The following is a 13,188-nucleotide window of genomic DNA, read 5'->3' as shown; positions in this document are numbered from 1 at the left end:
GATATATGTATACATATAGCTGATTCACTTTGTTATACGGCAGAAACTAACACAACATTGTAAAGCAATTATACTCCAATAAAGATGTTAAAAGTAAAATAAAATAAAATAAAAATACACATACAAAAAAAAAGGCAAGGAGAAAGTTCCAGAATGAAAGCAAAAGGCAAAGTATCAACAAATGTCCTAAGATGCAAGGGAGTGAAATTCAAAGCCTGGTTGTGGAGCTCATTCTTATATAGTTGCAGGAGCAGCTCCTAATGGAAACTGGCAAGGGAAAGGCGAGGATGGATGTGAGGGTAGGTGGGTTTATCTGCTTGATCGCAGGAAGTTCCTATCTGGTTGTTTCTGTTTGAGTGTGTGAATATTTGTGTGTGAGTGATTTGGTATGTGAATGCCCAGTTGTTTGAGGTCACATGTAGTATTCTTTTATTATACTTTTGACTTGATTACAATGTGCTAGTATTTAATTTAGGGTTTTCCATGCATGTATGAATGATATTGATGCATGTAGGTATCATCTATTGAGCGTGGTGGAGTACAAGAATGCCTTCCTGCAAATGGGAAAGTAGGACTGCAAGCTGATTTGGCCCACTATGGGCTCATTTTAGCATACATCCTATGGAGATGTGTTCCCGACATGGTACATCAGCAATAGCTGTTTTGTTCTCTTCAAATCCCTTCAAATCATAACAGGCCTCTAGCTGTAGTTTCTTCCAGCTACTCTTGATATAATTGGTCACTTCCTTTCAGGCTCCAGTGATGTTTATGATGCCCTTCATAAGGCCAAATGGCTTTCAACAGTCCTTAATTTTTACCAGCTGTCTCCTCATCTGGCTCCTAAAATGAACTCACCTATTTTGGAGTGCTATAAAACTTGCATTTTCATACCAAAATGGCACACCTCTGGGTCCATACCATATTATGGTTCTACTTTTTTTCATTACCTGGGAGTTTATAGTAGTATTTATTCTGTCATACTGGCTAATCAGCAGAGGGAAAAACCTATGCTAACTGTTCTTTTCAATATGGCCCTAGGCTTGCATCTGTCATATAGCATTGTATAAGGCAACATTATATGAAGTAGATCTGGATTTTTTTTCTTTTATAGATTTTTGTCATCAGGTTTATACTAGTTTTGTGAGATGAATTGGAGTTTTCCATAACTTTTAATAATCTTAAATAGTTCATATCATAGATGCTATCTGTTTTAAAAGTTTGAAATAATTTGTTTCTACAACTGTCTAAATTCAGTTCTCGCTTTTCCCTCTTGGGGGCAGGATTGAGGGGGGAGCATTGTGGCTGGATCTTTAACATCATTTTCAAGTTTCCCCCCTGCTTATTGTTATATACAAGGTCTTAATTTTAAAGTGAATTTCATAATTTAGATTTTCTTGGAAATAAGTCATCTATTTCATGGTATTAAGACCATCATCAAGAGATGTTCATCTAGTGTCAAGTTGCTTTAAGGCTTCCTCTTCTCTTTTTTCTTGTCACAAATAATGTGTAACCTAGTCACTCTTTTTGACCTAGGAGTTTTATAGGAAATGACTTTTAAAAAATTCTAATGTTTGGATTGGGGGGGTGGGTTCATTGTTTATTATTCATTTATAGTTGGACTCTATTATGGTCAAGAATGTTACTTGCATAATTTCTGGCTTTTGGAATTTAGTGCAGTTTTCTTTATAGACTCATACAGGATCAATTTTTGTTAATGTTCCACTGGTGCTTAAAAAGAGCATATTACATCTGTTTCTAAGGGCCAAGGCTATTTGGTATTTTATCAACATAATTTTCTTATTCAAATCATTTTCCCACTTTGAAAAATAATTTGATATGTTAAATAGTGGGTGTCATCTGAAAGGTTCTGACTATAGATTTTTTTATTGCCCCAGGTATTTCTTACTCTGTGTGTGTGTGTGTGTGTGTGTGTGTGTGTGTGTGTGACGTTACTTGGCATGTTGAATTAGTCAAGATTTGTTTGCAAGAAATCCAACTCAAACTAACCTTAAACCAACAAAAGACAATGTATTAGCTCATTTATTGGCTCTGCTTCCCCTCATAGAGTCTGTGTTTTTACCCTTTAATTATGAATTCATTTCTTGATGTAGGCTTTGGATATTTTTTTTGCCAAAGAAAAAACAACCCTCTTACTATGACATTGTAGAAGTCAAATGTGAAGTGAAGGATGTTGCCTCATGCTACCAAAGGAATTTATTAGAAAAATTACATCGAAATTTCAACACTTGATTTATTTTATGACTTCTAAATGCATATTTGCAACTACTATCCACATTTTAAGTATAAGATGAAGTAAACTTATTTTTATAATTTTTACTTTTGAGGATAAAGGTTTGCTCAAACCTCTTGAAGTGAAAAGTGGTGAGGTCATGTTGTAGGCCCAGTATGTGGGAAGGGAGATATTCTCGTGGCCGTTTTTGGAAAATGCATTCTACCTCAATAAGTATCCTAAATCGCCTATTAAACTTTTATATTTTTTTGAGTAAAGTTGCTTTAAGACCCAAAGATTTGTCACAAATGTTGTGGAATTCCATCAAAATGGTTAAAATGAGATAACTTTGGTGCTGTCAGACTCACCCCCTCAGTCTCCAGAAAACGTTTCAAAATAGTCTCTAAGTATCGTTTCTAAATAATTTTGATTACAAATTAAAATATATGTGAAAGATAACTGAATTTTTCTCAGATTAAAAAGAAATGAAACCTGCTAGAAAATGAACATCTATGTCCCTGTAAAATCACTAAGAAAGTTTGACATTTGCTGGTGAGAACCAAAGGTGTGATGTTGTAGCAGTGTCTCCGTGTATTTCAGGTGAGCCAGTGTTTATTAAAAAAAAGAAAAAGGTTCATGGAAGATGCATGGAGATTTAAGACTGCATCCTGCCATGGACGGGAGCATAAGATTACAACTGAAGAAAGCAAAAGAAAATTTAGTGAAAAGAACTGAACATCTCAAATACATATTTTATACATACTTTTGGCCTGTACTGCATTCTGCGAAATATTGTAAAATGGTTGAATTGAAACATGGCATTTGGAAAAAGAACCACAATCTTATAACATAATGGAACACACATTTTTGCATGAAACTGAATACATTTGCGTATTTCAAACAGCATAGTCAGTCGCTATTACAATTTTCATTTGATTTTTTTCATCAAAAGTTTCATTTATATTTTGTTCAGTTCTGATTTTCCAATAATTTTTTTTTTTTTGTCTCAACAAAAAAAGAAGAGTGGTTAAGACATGGGCTTTGGGGTCAGACAGACCTGTCTAGCCTCAAAGGAAAAATGTGCCTGTGAAAGTTCATATTTGAACAGGGAAGCTGGTTGGCTGTATTGCATTTTGGAATCCCTCGGGTACAAAAGAAAGACCACTGAATTCGGAAGCAGGAAATCTGATTTTCAGTTTTGAATCTACCACTCTTTTGCGGTCTTCATTTCTCTTTCAACTGTTTCCTTATGATTAAATTAATAAAATGGAGATAATGATACCATTCTTTTGACCTCACAAGATTATGGTGGGCGCAAATAATGTATTTGAAAGCACTTCATACACTGCAAATCACTTTCCCCATGGGAGGCACTGCTGTTGTTTTCGCTAGTAATAGAAATATTACTAATGATAATATTAGTGAACAGGAACTCCAACTCTAATGAAAATTTTAATAAGGGTTATACATCAAATTTAGCACATGTTCAATGATACAAAGAAAGTGTTATTCTTTAGGAGCTGATATGAAAATTCCTCTTAGGGAAATTATTGTATATGTTTTGAAGGAACTTTGATGATTCACTTGAGGGAACTCCTAGCTTTGAGTATATTTGGAATGCAGGTCAGTCTGAAGGTGGATGGGGAGTTGGGATGCTCCTTAGAGTCTTAAAGTGAGTATATTTGCGGGAGGGCCAGTAGAGGGACTAAGTTTAAAAGGTGATGGAGAGACTATCAAAGACTGGGAGACTTTGCAAAATGCAAAGTCGTTTGCTCCACGTGTACCCTGAAATGCAGCCTGCAGCCACGTAATATGGTCAAAAGGGCGGTAGCTTAAGAGCGAGCAGTCTCAAGACCCTGTTTTCTTTTTTCCCCACAATGAGTTATTCTAAGTCATTTGCACTTTTTCTCTTTCCAACCTCCAGGCCATCAAGAAGCCATTGCAGTGTGCTTACACATCCAGACCCAGCAGACGGTCAACGACTCCTTGTGTGATATGGTCCACCGTCCTCCAGCAATGAGCCAGGCTTGTAACACGGAACCCTGCCCACCCAGGTATGTGCTGTCTCATGCTCCCAGGACACACCATCTGAATGGTAACACCCTCCCTTGCAGAGAAACACGTGTGTGCATTGAGACTGGCAGGTCCACCCAACGTAGATCAGCCTGGCCTACGTCGGAGTTCTCCCTTCTCTGTTCAACTTATGCCCCAGCCAAATTCTTGCTAAGATGCACAGATACTGCCAGGTTCAGCAGGAAACCCCTTTAGTCTGACTTTTGTTTGCATGAAACATGAATGAACATGAACTGGCCTGCTGCTGACAAAACCATGAGGTCAGCAGTTTTGTTCTGTCTCCTGTCTGTCTCCTCAAGAACATTCTTTGCCTAAAGCCACATCCAAGAGCACAGGATTTGAGGTCGAGTTGGCACTGGTACACAGTAGGTGCTCAATCCATATTTGTTGAATGACTGAGTGATCTCCTATTTGTTACCTAGAACTCACACCAGTGTGTTCTTACCTTCCCACTGATTTACCATAGATCTCAGATTATGGGGTGTAATGTTACAGGCCCCAAAGAGTAGGCGAGGTTGACTTATTTTTGGTCTCCTTGGTCTGAAAGTTTGAACTTAAAAGTTAATCTGCTTCCTTTCATAAGTCCTTTTAAGATCCTGGGGAATTTTATCAGAAGGAAGGGTAGGTTTTCCCCCTGTTCCTCTATCCCTGCGTGTTGCTGGCTACAGAAGATTATAACTCAACATCACTGGTCTCTCACACAAGACCTTGCAAAATCCAGGCTCCATTTTTTTCTCTTCTCTATCCTTTGCCTTTATGATCTTCACCACTCTTCTGTGATAAATTTAAAACCAAAAATTTAAAGCCCATTCCCAATCACCTCCTCTCTCTTGTTGCCAGATTCTCTTTCCTGCCTCTTAGTAATTATATCACCCATCTAATGAGGTACCTGTATTCACTAAAGGTGAGTTTAGTTATGTCTAGGACCCTAAGTAATTGAGGAAGTTTATTGTGTCCCGTGCCATACGGGAGTAAGGATAGGTTTTTATGTTTATTCAGGAAATAAGTTGTGCTTCTGGAATTCTCTTGATCTTTCTGATTTTGATTCCATGAGATGTGTTGGCTATGAGGCAGAAACTCCTGCCTGCCTTCGTGGTCTGAAAGTGGTGAGGGTGAGGATCAAATAAGTCAGGGCATCCTGGAGATCCAGTCTTATGTATCCCACAGATGGGCCGTTTCCTTGTGGGTCTTGCTCTCTAACCTGCAGAGTCTTGGGAAGAGGCCAGCTCAATGCGTGCTTCATCCCTGGGGAGACCACACCTGCAGTGAGCCACGCACAGGGTTTTATATAGCCATATTTCTTTTTAAAAAAAATTTTATTGGAGTATAATTGCTTTACAGTGTTGTGTTAGTTTCTGCTGTACAGCAAAATGAATCAGCTATACGTATACATATATATCCCCTCCTTTTTGGATTTCCTTCCCATTTAGGTCACCACAGAGCATTGAGTAGAGTTCCCTGTGCTATACAGTAGGTTCTCATTAGGACATGGAAGCAATCTAAATGTCCATCAACAGAGGAATGGATAAAGATGTGGTCCATTGCCATATTTCTGACTTAAGTTGTCGGCTAAGGAAATGCGGGGAATTTCTTGACTTGCGTTCGAGCCATCTTGCTGTGCTCAGCTGAGGAGGCAGTAAAGACCTACAAACGTACTTTGGAGAGCAAGGCCCAAAAACAGCATAGGGAAATCTTCTTTCCTAGACATCCCATTTCCACCCTGAGGTTTCTGAATTCCAGAGTCATCCATACCAGAACACTAGCAGAAAATTGCAGAAGAGACAATATAGTACGACTATTAGGATCTAACTGGGTGTCAGGATGCCCACTTTGTCAAGTCTGTCCGGAGCTTTCCAAGAACATCAAGTATATGGGAGGTGGTGCTGAGGCTATATCCATTTGGAATGTCCCTTTCATCTTTTTTTTTTTAACACCTTTATTGGAGTATAATGGCTTTACAATGGTGTGTTAGTTTCTGCTTTATAACAAAGTGAATCAGTTATACATATATCTCCATATCATTTCCTCTTGTGTCTCCCTCCCTCCCACCCTCCCTATCCCACCCCTCTAGGTGGTCACAAAGCACCAAGCTGATCTCCCTGTGCTATGCGGCTGCTTCCCACTAGCTATCTATTTTACATTTGGTAATGTATATATGTCCATGACACTCTCTCACTTTGTCCCAGCTTACCCTTCCCCCTCCCCGTGTCCTCAAGCCCATTCTCTAGTAGGTCTGCTTCTTTATTCCCATCTTGGCCCTAGGTTCTTCATGACCTTTTTTTTTTTTTTTTTTTTTTAGATTCCATATATATGTGTTAGCATATGGTATTTTTCTCTTTCTCACTTACTTCACTCTGTATGACAGACTCTGGGTCCATCGACCTCCTACAAATAACTCAATTTCATTTCTTTTTATGGCTGAGTAATATTCCATTGTATATATGTGCCACATCTTCTTTATCCATTCATCTGTCGATGGACACTTAGGCTGCTTCCGTGTCCTGGCTATTGTAAATAGAGCTGCAATGAACATCATGGTACATGACTCTTTTTGAATTATGGTTTTCTCAGGGTATATGTCCAGTAGTGGGATTGCTAGTTGGTATGGTAGTTCTATTTTTAATTTTTTAAGGAACCTCCATACTGTTCTCCATAGTGGCTGTATCAATTTACATTCTCACCAACAGTGCAAGAGGGTTCCCTTTTCTCCACACCCTCTCCAGCATTTATTGTTTATAGATTTAGTGATGATGGCCATTCTGACCAGTGTGCAATGATACCTCATTGCAGTTTTGATTTGCATTTCTCTAATGATTAATGATGTTGAGCATTCTTTCATGTGTTTGTTGGCAATCTGTATATCTGCTTTGGAGAAATGTCTATTTCAGTCTTCTGCCCATTTTTGGATTGGTTTTTTTTGTTTGTTTTTTTGCGGTACACGGGCCTCTCACTGTTGTGGCCCCTCCCGTTGTGGAGCACAGGCTCCGGACGCACAGGCTCAGCGGCCGTGGCTCACGGGCCTAGCCGCTCCGCGGCATGTGGGATCCTCCCGGACCGGGGCACGAACCCGTGTCCCCTGCATCAGCAGGCAGACTCTCAACCACTGTGCCACCAGGGAAGCCTGGGTTGTTTGTTTTTTTGATATTGAGCTGCATAAGCTGCTTGTAAATTTTGGAGACTAATCCTTTGTCAGTTGCTTCACTTGTAAATATTTTCTCCCATTCTGAGGGTTGTCTTCTTGTCTTGTTTATGGTTTCCTTTGCTGTGCAAAAACGTTTAAGTTTCATTAGGTCCCATTTGTTTATTTTTGTTTTTATTTCCATTTCTCTAGGAGCTGGGTCAAAAAGGATCTTGCTGTGATTTATGTCACAGGGTGTTCTGCCTATGTTTTCCTCTAAGAGTTTGATAGTGTCTGGCCTTACATTTAGGCCTTTAATCCATTTTGAGTTTATTTTTGTGTATGATGTTAGGAAGTGTTCTAAGTTCATTCTTTTATATGTAGCTGTCCAGTTTTCCCAGCACCACTTATTGAAGAGGCTGTCTTTTTTCCATTATATATTCTTTCCTCCTTTATCAAAAATAAGGTGACCATATGTGTGTGGGTTTATTTCTGGGCTTTCTATCCTGTTCCATTAATCTATATTTCTGTTTTTGTGCTACTACCATACTGTCTTGATCACTGTAGCTTTGTAGTATAGTCTGAAGTCTGGGAGCTTGATTCCTCCAGCTCCGTTTTTCTTTCTCAAGATTGCTATGGCTATTCGGGGTCATTTGTTTTTCCTTACAAATCGTGATATTTTTTTGTTCTAGTTCTGTGAAAAATGCCAGTGGTAGTTTGATAGGGATGCATTGAATCTGTAGATTGCTTTGGGTAGTATAGTCATTTTCACAATGTTGATTCTTCCAATCCAAAAACATGATATATCTCTCCATCTATTTGTATCATCTTTAATTTCTTTCATCAGTGTCTTATAATGTTCTGCATACAGGTCTTTTGTCTCCTTAGGTAGATTTATTCCTAGGTATTTTATTCTTTTTGTTGCAATGGTAAATGGGAGAGTTTTCTTAATTTCACTTTCAGATTTTTCATCATTAGTGTATAGGAATGCAGAAGACTTCTGTGCATTAATTTTGTATCCTGCTACTTTACCAAATTCATTAATTAGCTCTAGTAGTTTTCTGGTAGTATCTTTAGGATTCTCTATGTATTGTATCATGTCATCTGCAAACAGTGACATCTTTACTTCTTCTTTTCCGATTTGTATTCCTTTTATTTCTTTTTCTTCTCTGATTGCTGTGGGTAAAACTTCCAAAACTATGTTGAATAATAGTGGTGAGAGTGGGCAACCTTGTCTTGTTCCTGATCTTAGTGGAAATGATTTCAGTTTTTCACCATTGAGGATGATGTTGGCTGTGGGTTTGTCACATATGCCCTTTATTCTGTTGAGGTGTGTTCCCTCTATGCCTAATTCCTGGAGGGTTTTTATCATAAATGGGTGTTGAATTTTGTCAAAAGCTTTCTCTGCATCTATTGAGATGATCATATGGTTTTTCTCCTTCAATTTGTTAATATGGTGTATCACATTGATTGATTTGCATATATTGAAGAATTCTTGCATTCTTGGGTTAAACCCCACTTGATCATGGTGTATGAACCTTTGAATGTGCTGTTGGATTCTGTTTGCTAGTATTTTGTTGAGGATTTTTGCATCTATGTTCATCAGTGATATTGGCCTGTAGTTTTCTTTCTTTGTGACATCTCTGTCTGGTTTTGGTATCAGGGTGATGGTGGCCTCATAGAATGAGTTTGGGAGTGTTCCTCCCACTGCTATATTTTTGAAGAGGTTGAGAAGGATAGTTGTTAGCTCTTCTCTAAATGCTTGATAGAATTCACCTGTGAAGCCATCTGGTCCTGGGCTTTTGTTTGTTGGAAGATTTTTTATCACAGTCTCAATTTCAGTGCTTGTGATTGGTCTGTTCATATTTTCTATTTCTTCCTGGTTCAGTCTGGGAAGGTAGTGTATTTCTAAGAATTTGTCCATTTCTTCCAGGTTGTCCATTTTATTGGCATATAGTTGCTTGTAGCAATATCTCATGATCCTTTGTATTTCTGCAGTGTCAGTTGTTACTTCTCCTTTTTCATTTCTAATTTTATTGATTTGAGTCTTATCCCTTTTTTTTCTTGATGAGTCTGGCTAATGGTTTATCAATTTTGTTTATCTTCTCAAAGAACCAGCTTTTAGTTTTATTGATCTTTGCTATCATTTCCTTCATTTCTTTTTCATTTATTTCTGATCTGATCTTTATGATTTCTTTCCTTCTGGTAACTTGGGGGTTTTTTTGTTCTTCTTTCTCTAATTGCTTTAGGTGTAAGGTTAGTTTGTTTATTTGAGTTGTTTCTTGTTTTTTAAGGTAAGATTGTATTGCAGTAAACTTCCCTCTTAGAACTGCTTTTGCTGCATCCCACAGGTTTTGGGTCATCGTGTTTTCATTGTCATTTATTTCTAGGTATTTTTTGATTTCCTCTTTGATTTCTTCAGTGATCTCTTGGTTATTAAGTAGTGTATTTTTTAGCCTCCATGTGTTTGTATTTTTTACAGATCTTTTCCTGTAATTGATATCTAGTCTCATAGCGTTGTGGTCAGAAAAGATACTTGATACGATTTCAATTTTCGTAAATTTACCAAGGCTTGATTTGTGACCCACGATACGATATCTCCTGGAGAATGTTCCATGAGCATTTGAGAAGAAAGTGTATTCTATTGTTTTGGGATGGAATGTCCTATAAATATCAATTAAGTCCATCTTGTTTAATGTATCATTTAAAGCTTGTGTTTCCTTATTTATTTTCATTTTGGATGATTTGTCCATTGGTGAAAGTGGGGTGTTGAAGTCACCTAGTTTGATTGTGTTACTGTCAATTTCCCCATTTATGGCTGTTAGTATTTCCCTTATGTATTGAGGTGCTCCTATGTTGGGTGCATAAGCATTTACAATTGTTAGCTCTTCTTCTCGGGTTGATCCCTTGATCATTATTTAGTGTCCTTTTTGTCTCTTGTAATAGTCTTTGTTTTAAAGTCTATTTTGTCTGATATGAGAATTGCTACTCCAGCTTTCTTTTGGTTTCCATTTGCATGGAATATCTTTTTCCATCCCCTTACTTTCAGTCTGTATGTGTCTCTAGGTCTGAAGTGGGTCTCTTGTAGACAACATATATACGGGTCTTGTTTTTGTATCCATTCAGCCAGTCTATGTCTTTTGGTTGGAGCATTTAATCCATTTACATTTAAGGTAATTATCGATATGTATGTTCCTATTCCCATTTTCTTAATTGTTTTGGGTTTGTTATTGTAGGTCTTTTCCTTCTCTTGTGTTTCCTGCCTAGAGAATTTCCTTTAGCATTTGTTGTAAAACTGGTTGGTGGTGGTGAATTCTCTTAGCTTTTGCTTGTCTGTAAAGGTTTTAATTTCTGTGTAAAATCTGAATGAGATCCTTGCTGTGTAGAGTAATCTTGGTTGTAGGTTTTTCCCTTTCATCATGTTAAATATGTCCTGCCACTCCCTTCTGGCTTGCAGAGTTTCTGCTGAAAGATCTGCTGTTAACCTTATAGGGATTCCATTGTATGTTGTTTGCTGTTTTTCCCTTGCTGCTTTTAATATTTTTTCTTTGTAGTTAATTTTTGATAGTTTGATTAATATGTGTCTTGGCGTGTTTCTCCTTGGATTTATCCTGTATGGGACTCTCTGCGCTTCCTGGACTTGATTGACTATTTCCTTTCCCATATTAGGGAAGTTTTCAACTATAATCTCTTCAAATATTTTCTCAGGCCCTTTCTTTTTCTCTTCTTCTGGGACCCCTATAATTCGAATGTTGGTGTATTTAATGTTGTCTCAGAGGTCTCTGAGACTCTCCTCAATTCTTTTCATTCTTTTTTCTTTATTCTGCTCTGCAGTAGTTATTTCCACTATTTTATCCTCCAGGTCACTTATCCGTTCTTCTGCCTCAGTTATTCTGCTATTGATCCCTTCTAGAGAATTTTTAATTTCATTTATTGTGTTTTTCATCGTTTGTTTGCTCTTTAGTTCTTCTAAGTCCTTGTTAAACGTTCCTTGTGTTTTCTCCATTCTCTTTCCAAGATTTTTTATCACCTTTACTATCATTATTCTGAATTCTTTTTCAGGTAGACTGCCTATTTCCTCTTCATTTTTTATGTCTGATGGGTTTTTACCTTGCTCCTTCATCTGCTGTGTGTTTCTCTGTCTTCTCATTTTGCTTAACTTACTGTGTTTGGGGTCTCCTTTTCGCAGACTGCAGGTTCGTAGTTCCTGTTGTTTTTGGTGTCTGCCCCAAGTGGCTAAGGTTGGTTCCATGGGTCATGTAGGCTTCCTGGTGGAGGGGACTAATGCCTGTGTTCTGGTGGATGAGGCTGGATCTTGTCTTTCTGGTGGGCAGGTCCACATCTGGTGGTGTGTTTTGGGGTGTCTGTGACTTTATTATGCTTTTAGGCAGCCTCTCTGCTAATGGGTGGGCTTGTGTTCCTGTCTTGCCAGTTGTTTCACATAGGGTGTCCAGCACTGTAGCTTGCTGGTCGTTGAATGGAGCTGGGTCTTGGCGTTGAGATGGAGATCTCTGGGAGATTTTCGGTGTTGATATTATGTGGAGTTGGGAGGTCTCTGGTGGACCAATGTCCTGAACTTGGCTCTCCCACCTCAGAGGCACAGCCCTGATGCCTGACTGGAGCACCAAGAGCCTGTCATCCACATGGCTAAGAATAAAAGGGAGAAAGAAAGAAAAAGATAAAAATAAAATAAAATGAAATAAAATAATATAAAGTTATTAAAATAAAAATAATTATTTTTTAAAAATTTAAAAAGTAATAAAAAAAAGAAAGGAAGAAGAGAGCAACCGTACCAAAAAACAAATCCACCAATGATAACAAGCACTAAAAACTATACTAAAAGAAAAAACAAGAAACAAACAAAAAAACCTGACAGAACCCTGGGACAAATGGCAAAAGCAAAGCTATACAGAGAAAATCACACACAGAACCATACACATATACACTCACAAAAAGAGAAAAAGGGGGAAATATATATATATATATATATCATTGCTCCCAAAGTCCACCTCCTCAATTTGGGATCATTCGTTGTCTATTCAGGTGTTCCACAGATGTAGAGTACATTAAGTTGATTGTGGAGATTTAATCCGCTGCTCCTGAGGCTGCTGGGAGAGATTTCTGTTTCTCTTCTTTGTTCGCACAGCTCCCGGGGTTCAGCTTTGAATTTGGACCTGCCTCTGCATGTAGGTCGCCTGAGGGCGTCTGTTCTTCGCCCAGACAGGACGGGGTTAAAGGAGCAGCTGATTCGGGGGCTCTGGCTTACTCAGGCCAGGGGAAAGGAGGGGCACGATGCAGGGCGAGCCTGTGGTGGCAGAGCCCGGTGTGACATTGCACTATCCTGAGGTGCGCCGTGTGTTCTCCCAGGGAAGTTGTCCCTGGATCATGGGACCCTGGCAGTGGCCGGCTGCACAGGCTTCCAGGAGGGGAGGTGGGGATAGTGACCAGTGTGTGCACACAGGCTTCTTGGTGGCGGCAGCAGTAGCCTTAGCATCTCATGCCCGTCCCTGGGGTCCGCGCTGCTAGCCGCGGGTTGCGCCCGTCTCTGTAGCTCCTTTAAGTGGCGCTCTTAATCCCCTCTCCTCGCGCACCAGGAAACAAAGAGGCAAAAAAAAAGTCTCTTGCCTCTTTGGCAGCTCCAGACCTTTTACTGGACTCCCTCCTGACTAGCCGTGGTGCACTAGCCCCCTTCAGGCTGTGTTCACGCCACCAACCCCAGTCCTCTCCCTGCGCTCCGACCAAAGCCTGAGCCTCAGCTCCCAGCCCC

General features: G+C 39.1%; 1 protein-coding gene across 1 annotated transcript in view; it reads left to right on the top strand.

Moving 5' to 3' along the window:
* ADAMTSL3 (ADAMTS like 3) overlaps window positions 1–13,188 on the top strand; it is a 394,591-nt gene that overhangs the window by 263,523 nt on the left and 117,880 nt on the right. The window contains 1 exon segment of the mRNA XM_082617479.1: window positions 4,155–4,284. Coding sequence (XP_082473605.1) covers window positions 4,155–4,284 — 130 coding nt within the window.

This window comes from Mesoplodon mirus, assembly GCF_964341445.2.
Source record: "Mesoplodon mirus genome assembly, chromosome: 4".
NCBI lineage: Eukaryota > Metazoa > Chordata > Mammalia > Artiodactyla > Ziphiidae > Mesoplodon > Mesoplodon mirus.
The sequence above is the reverse complement of the archived record's forward strand: the minus strand, read 5'-3'. Positions and strand labels throughout refer to the sequence as shown.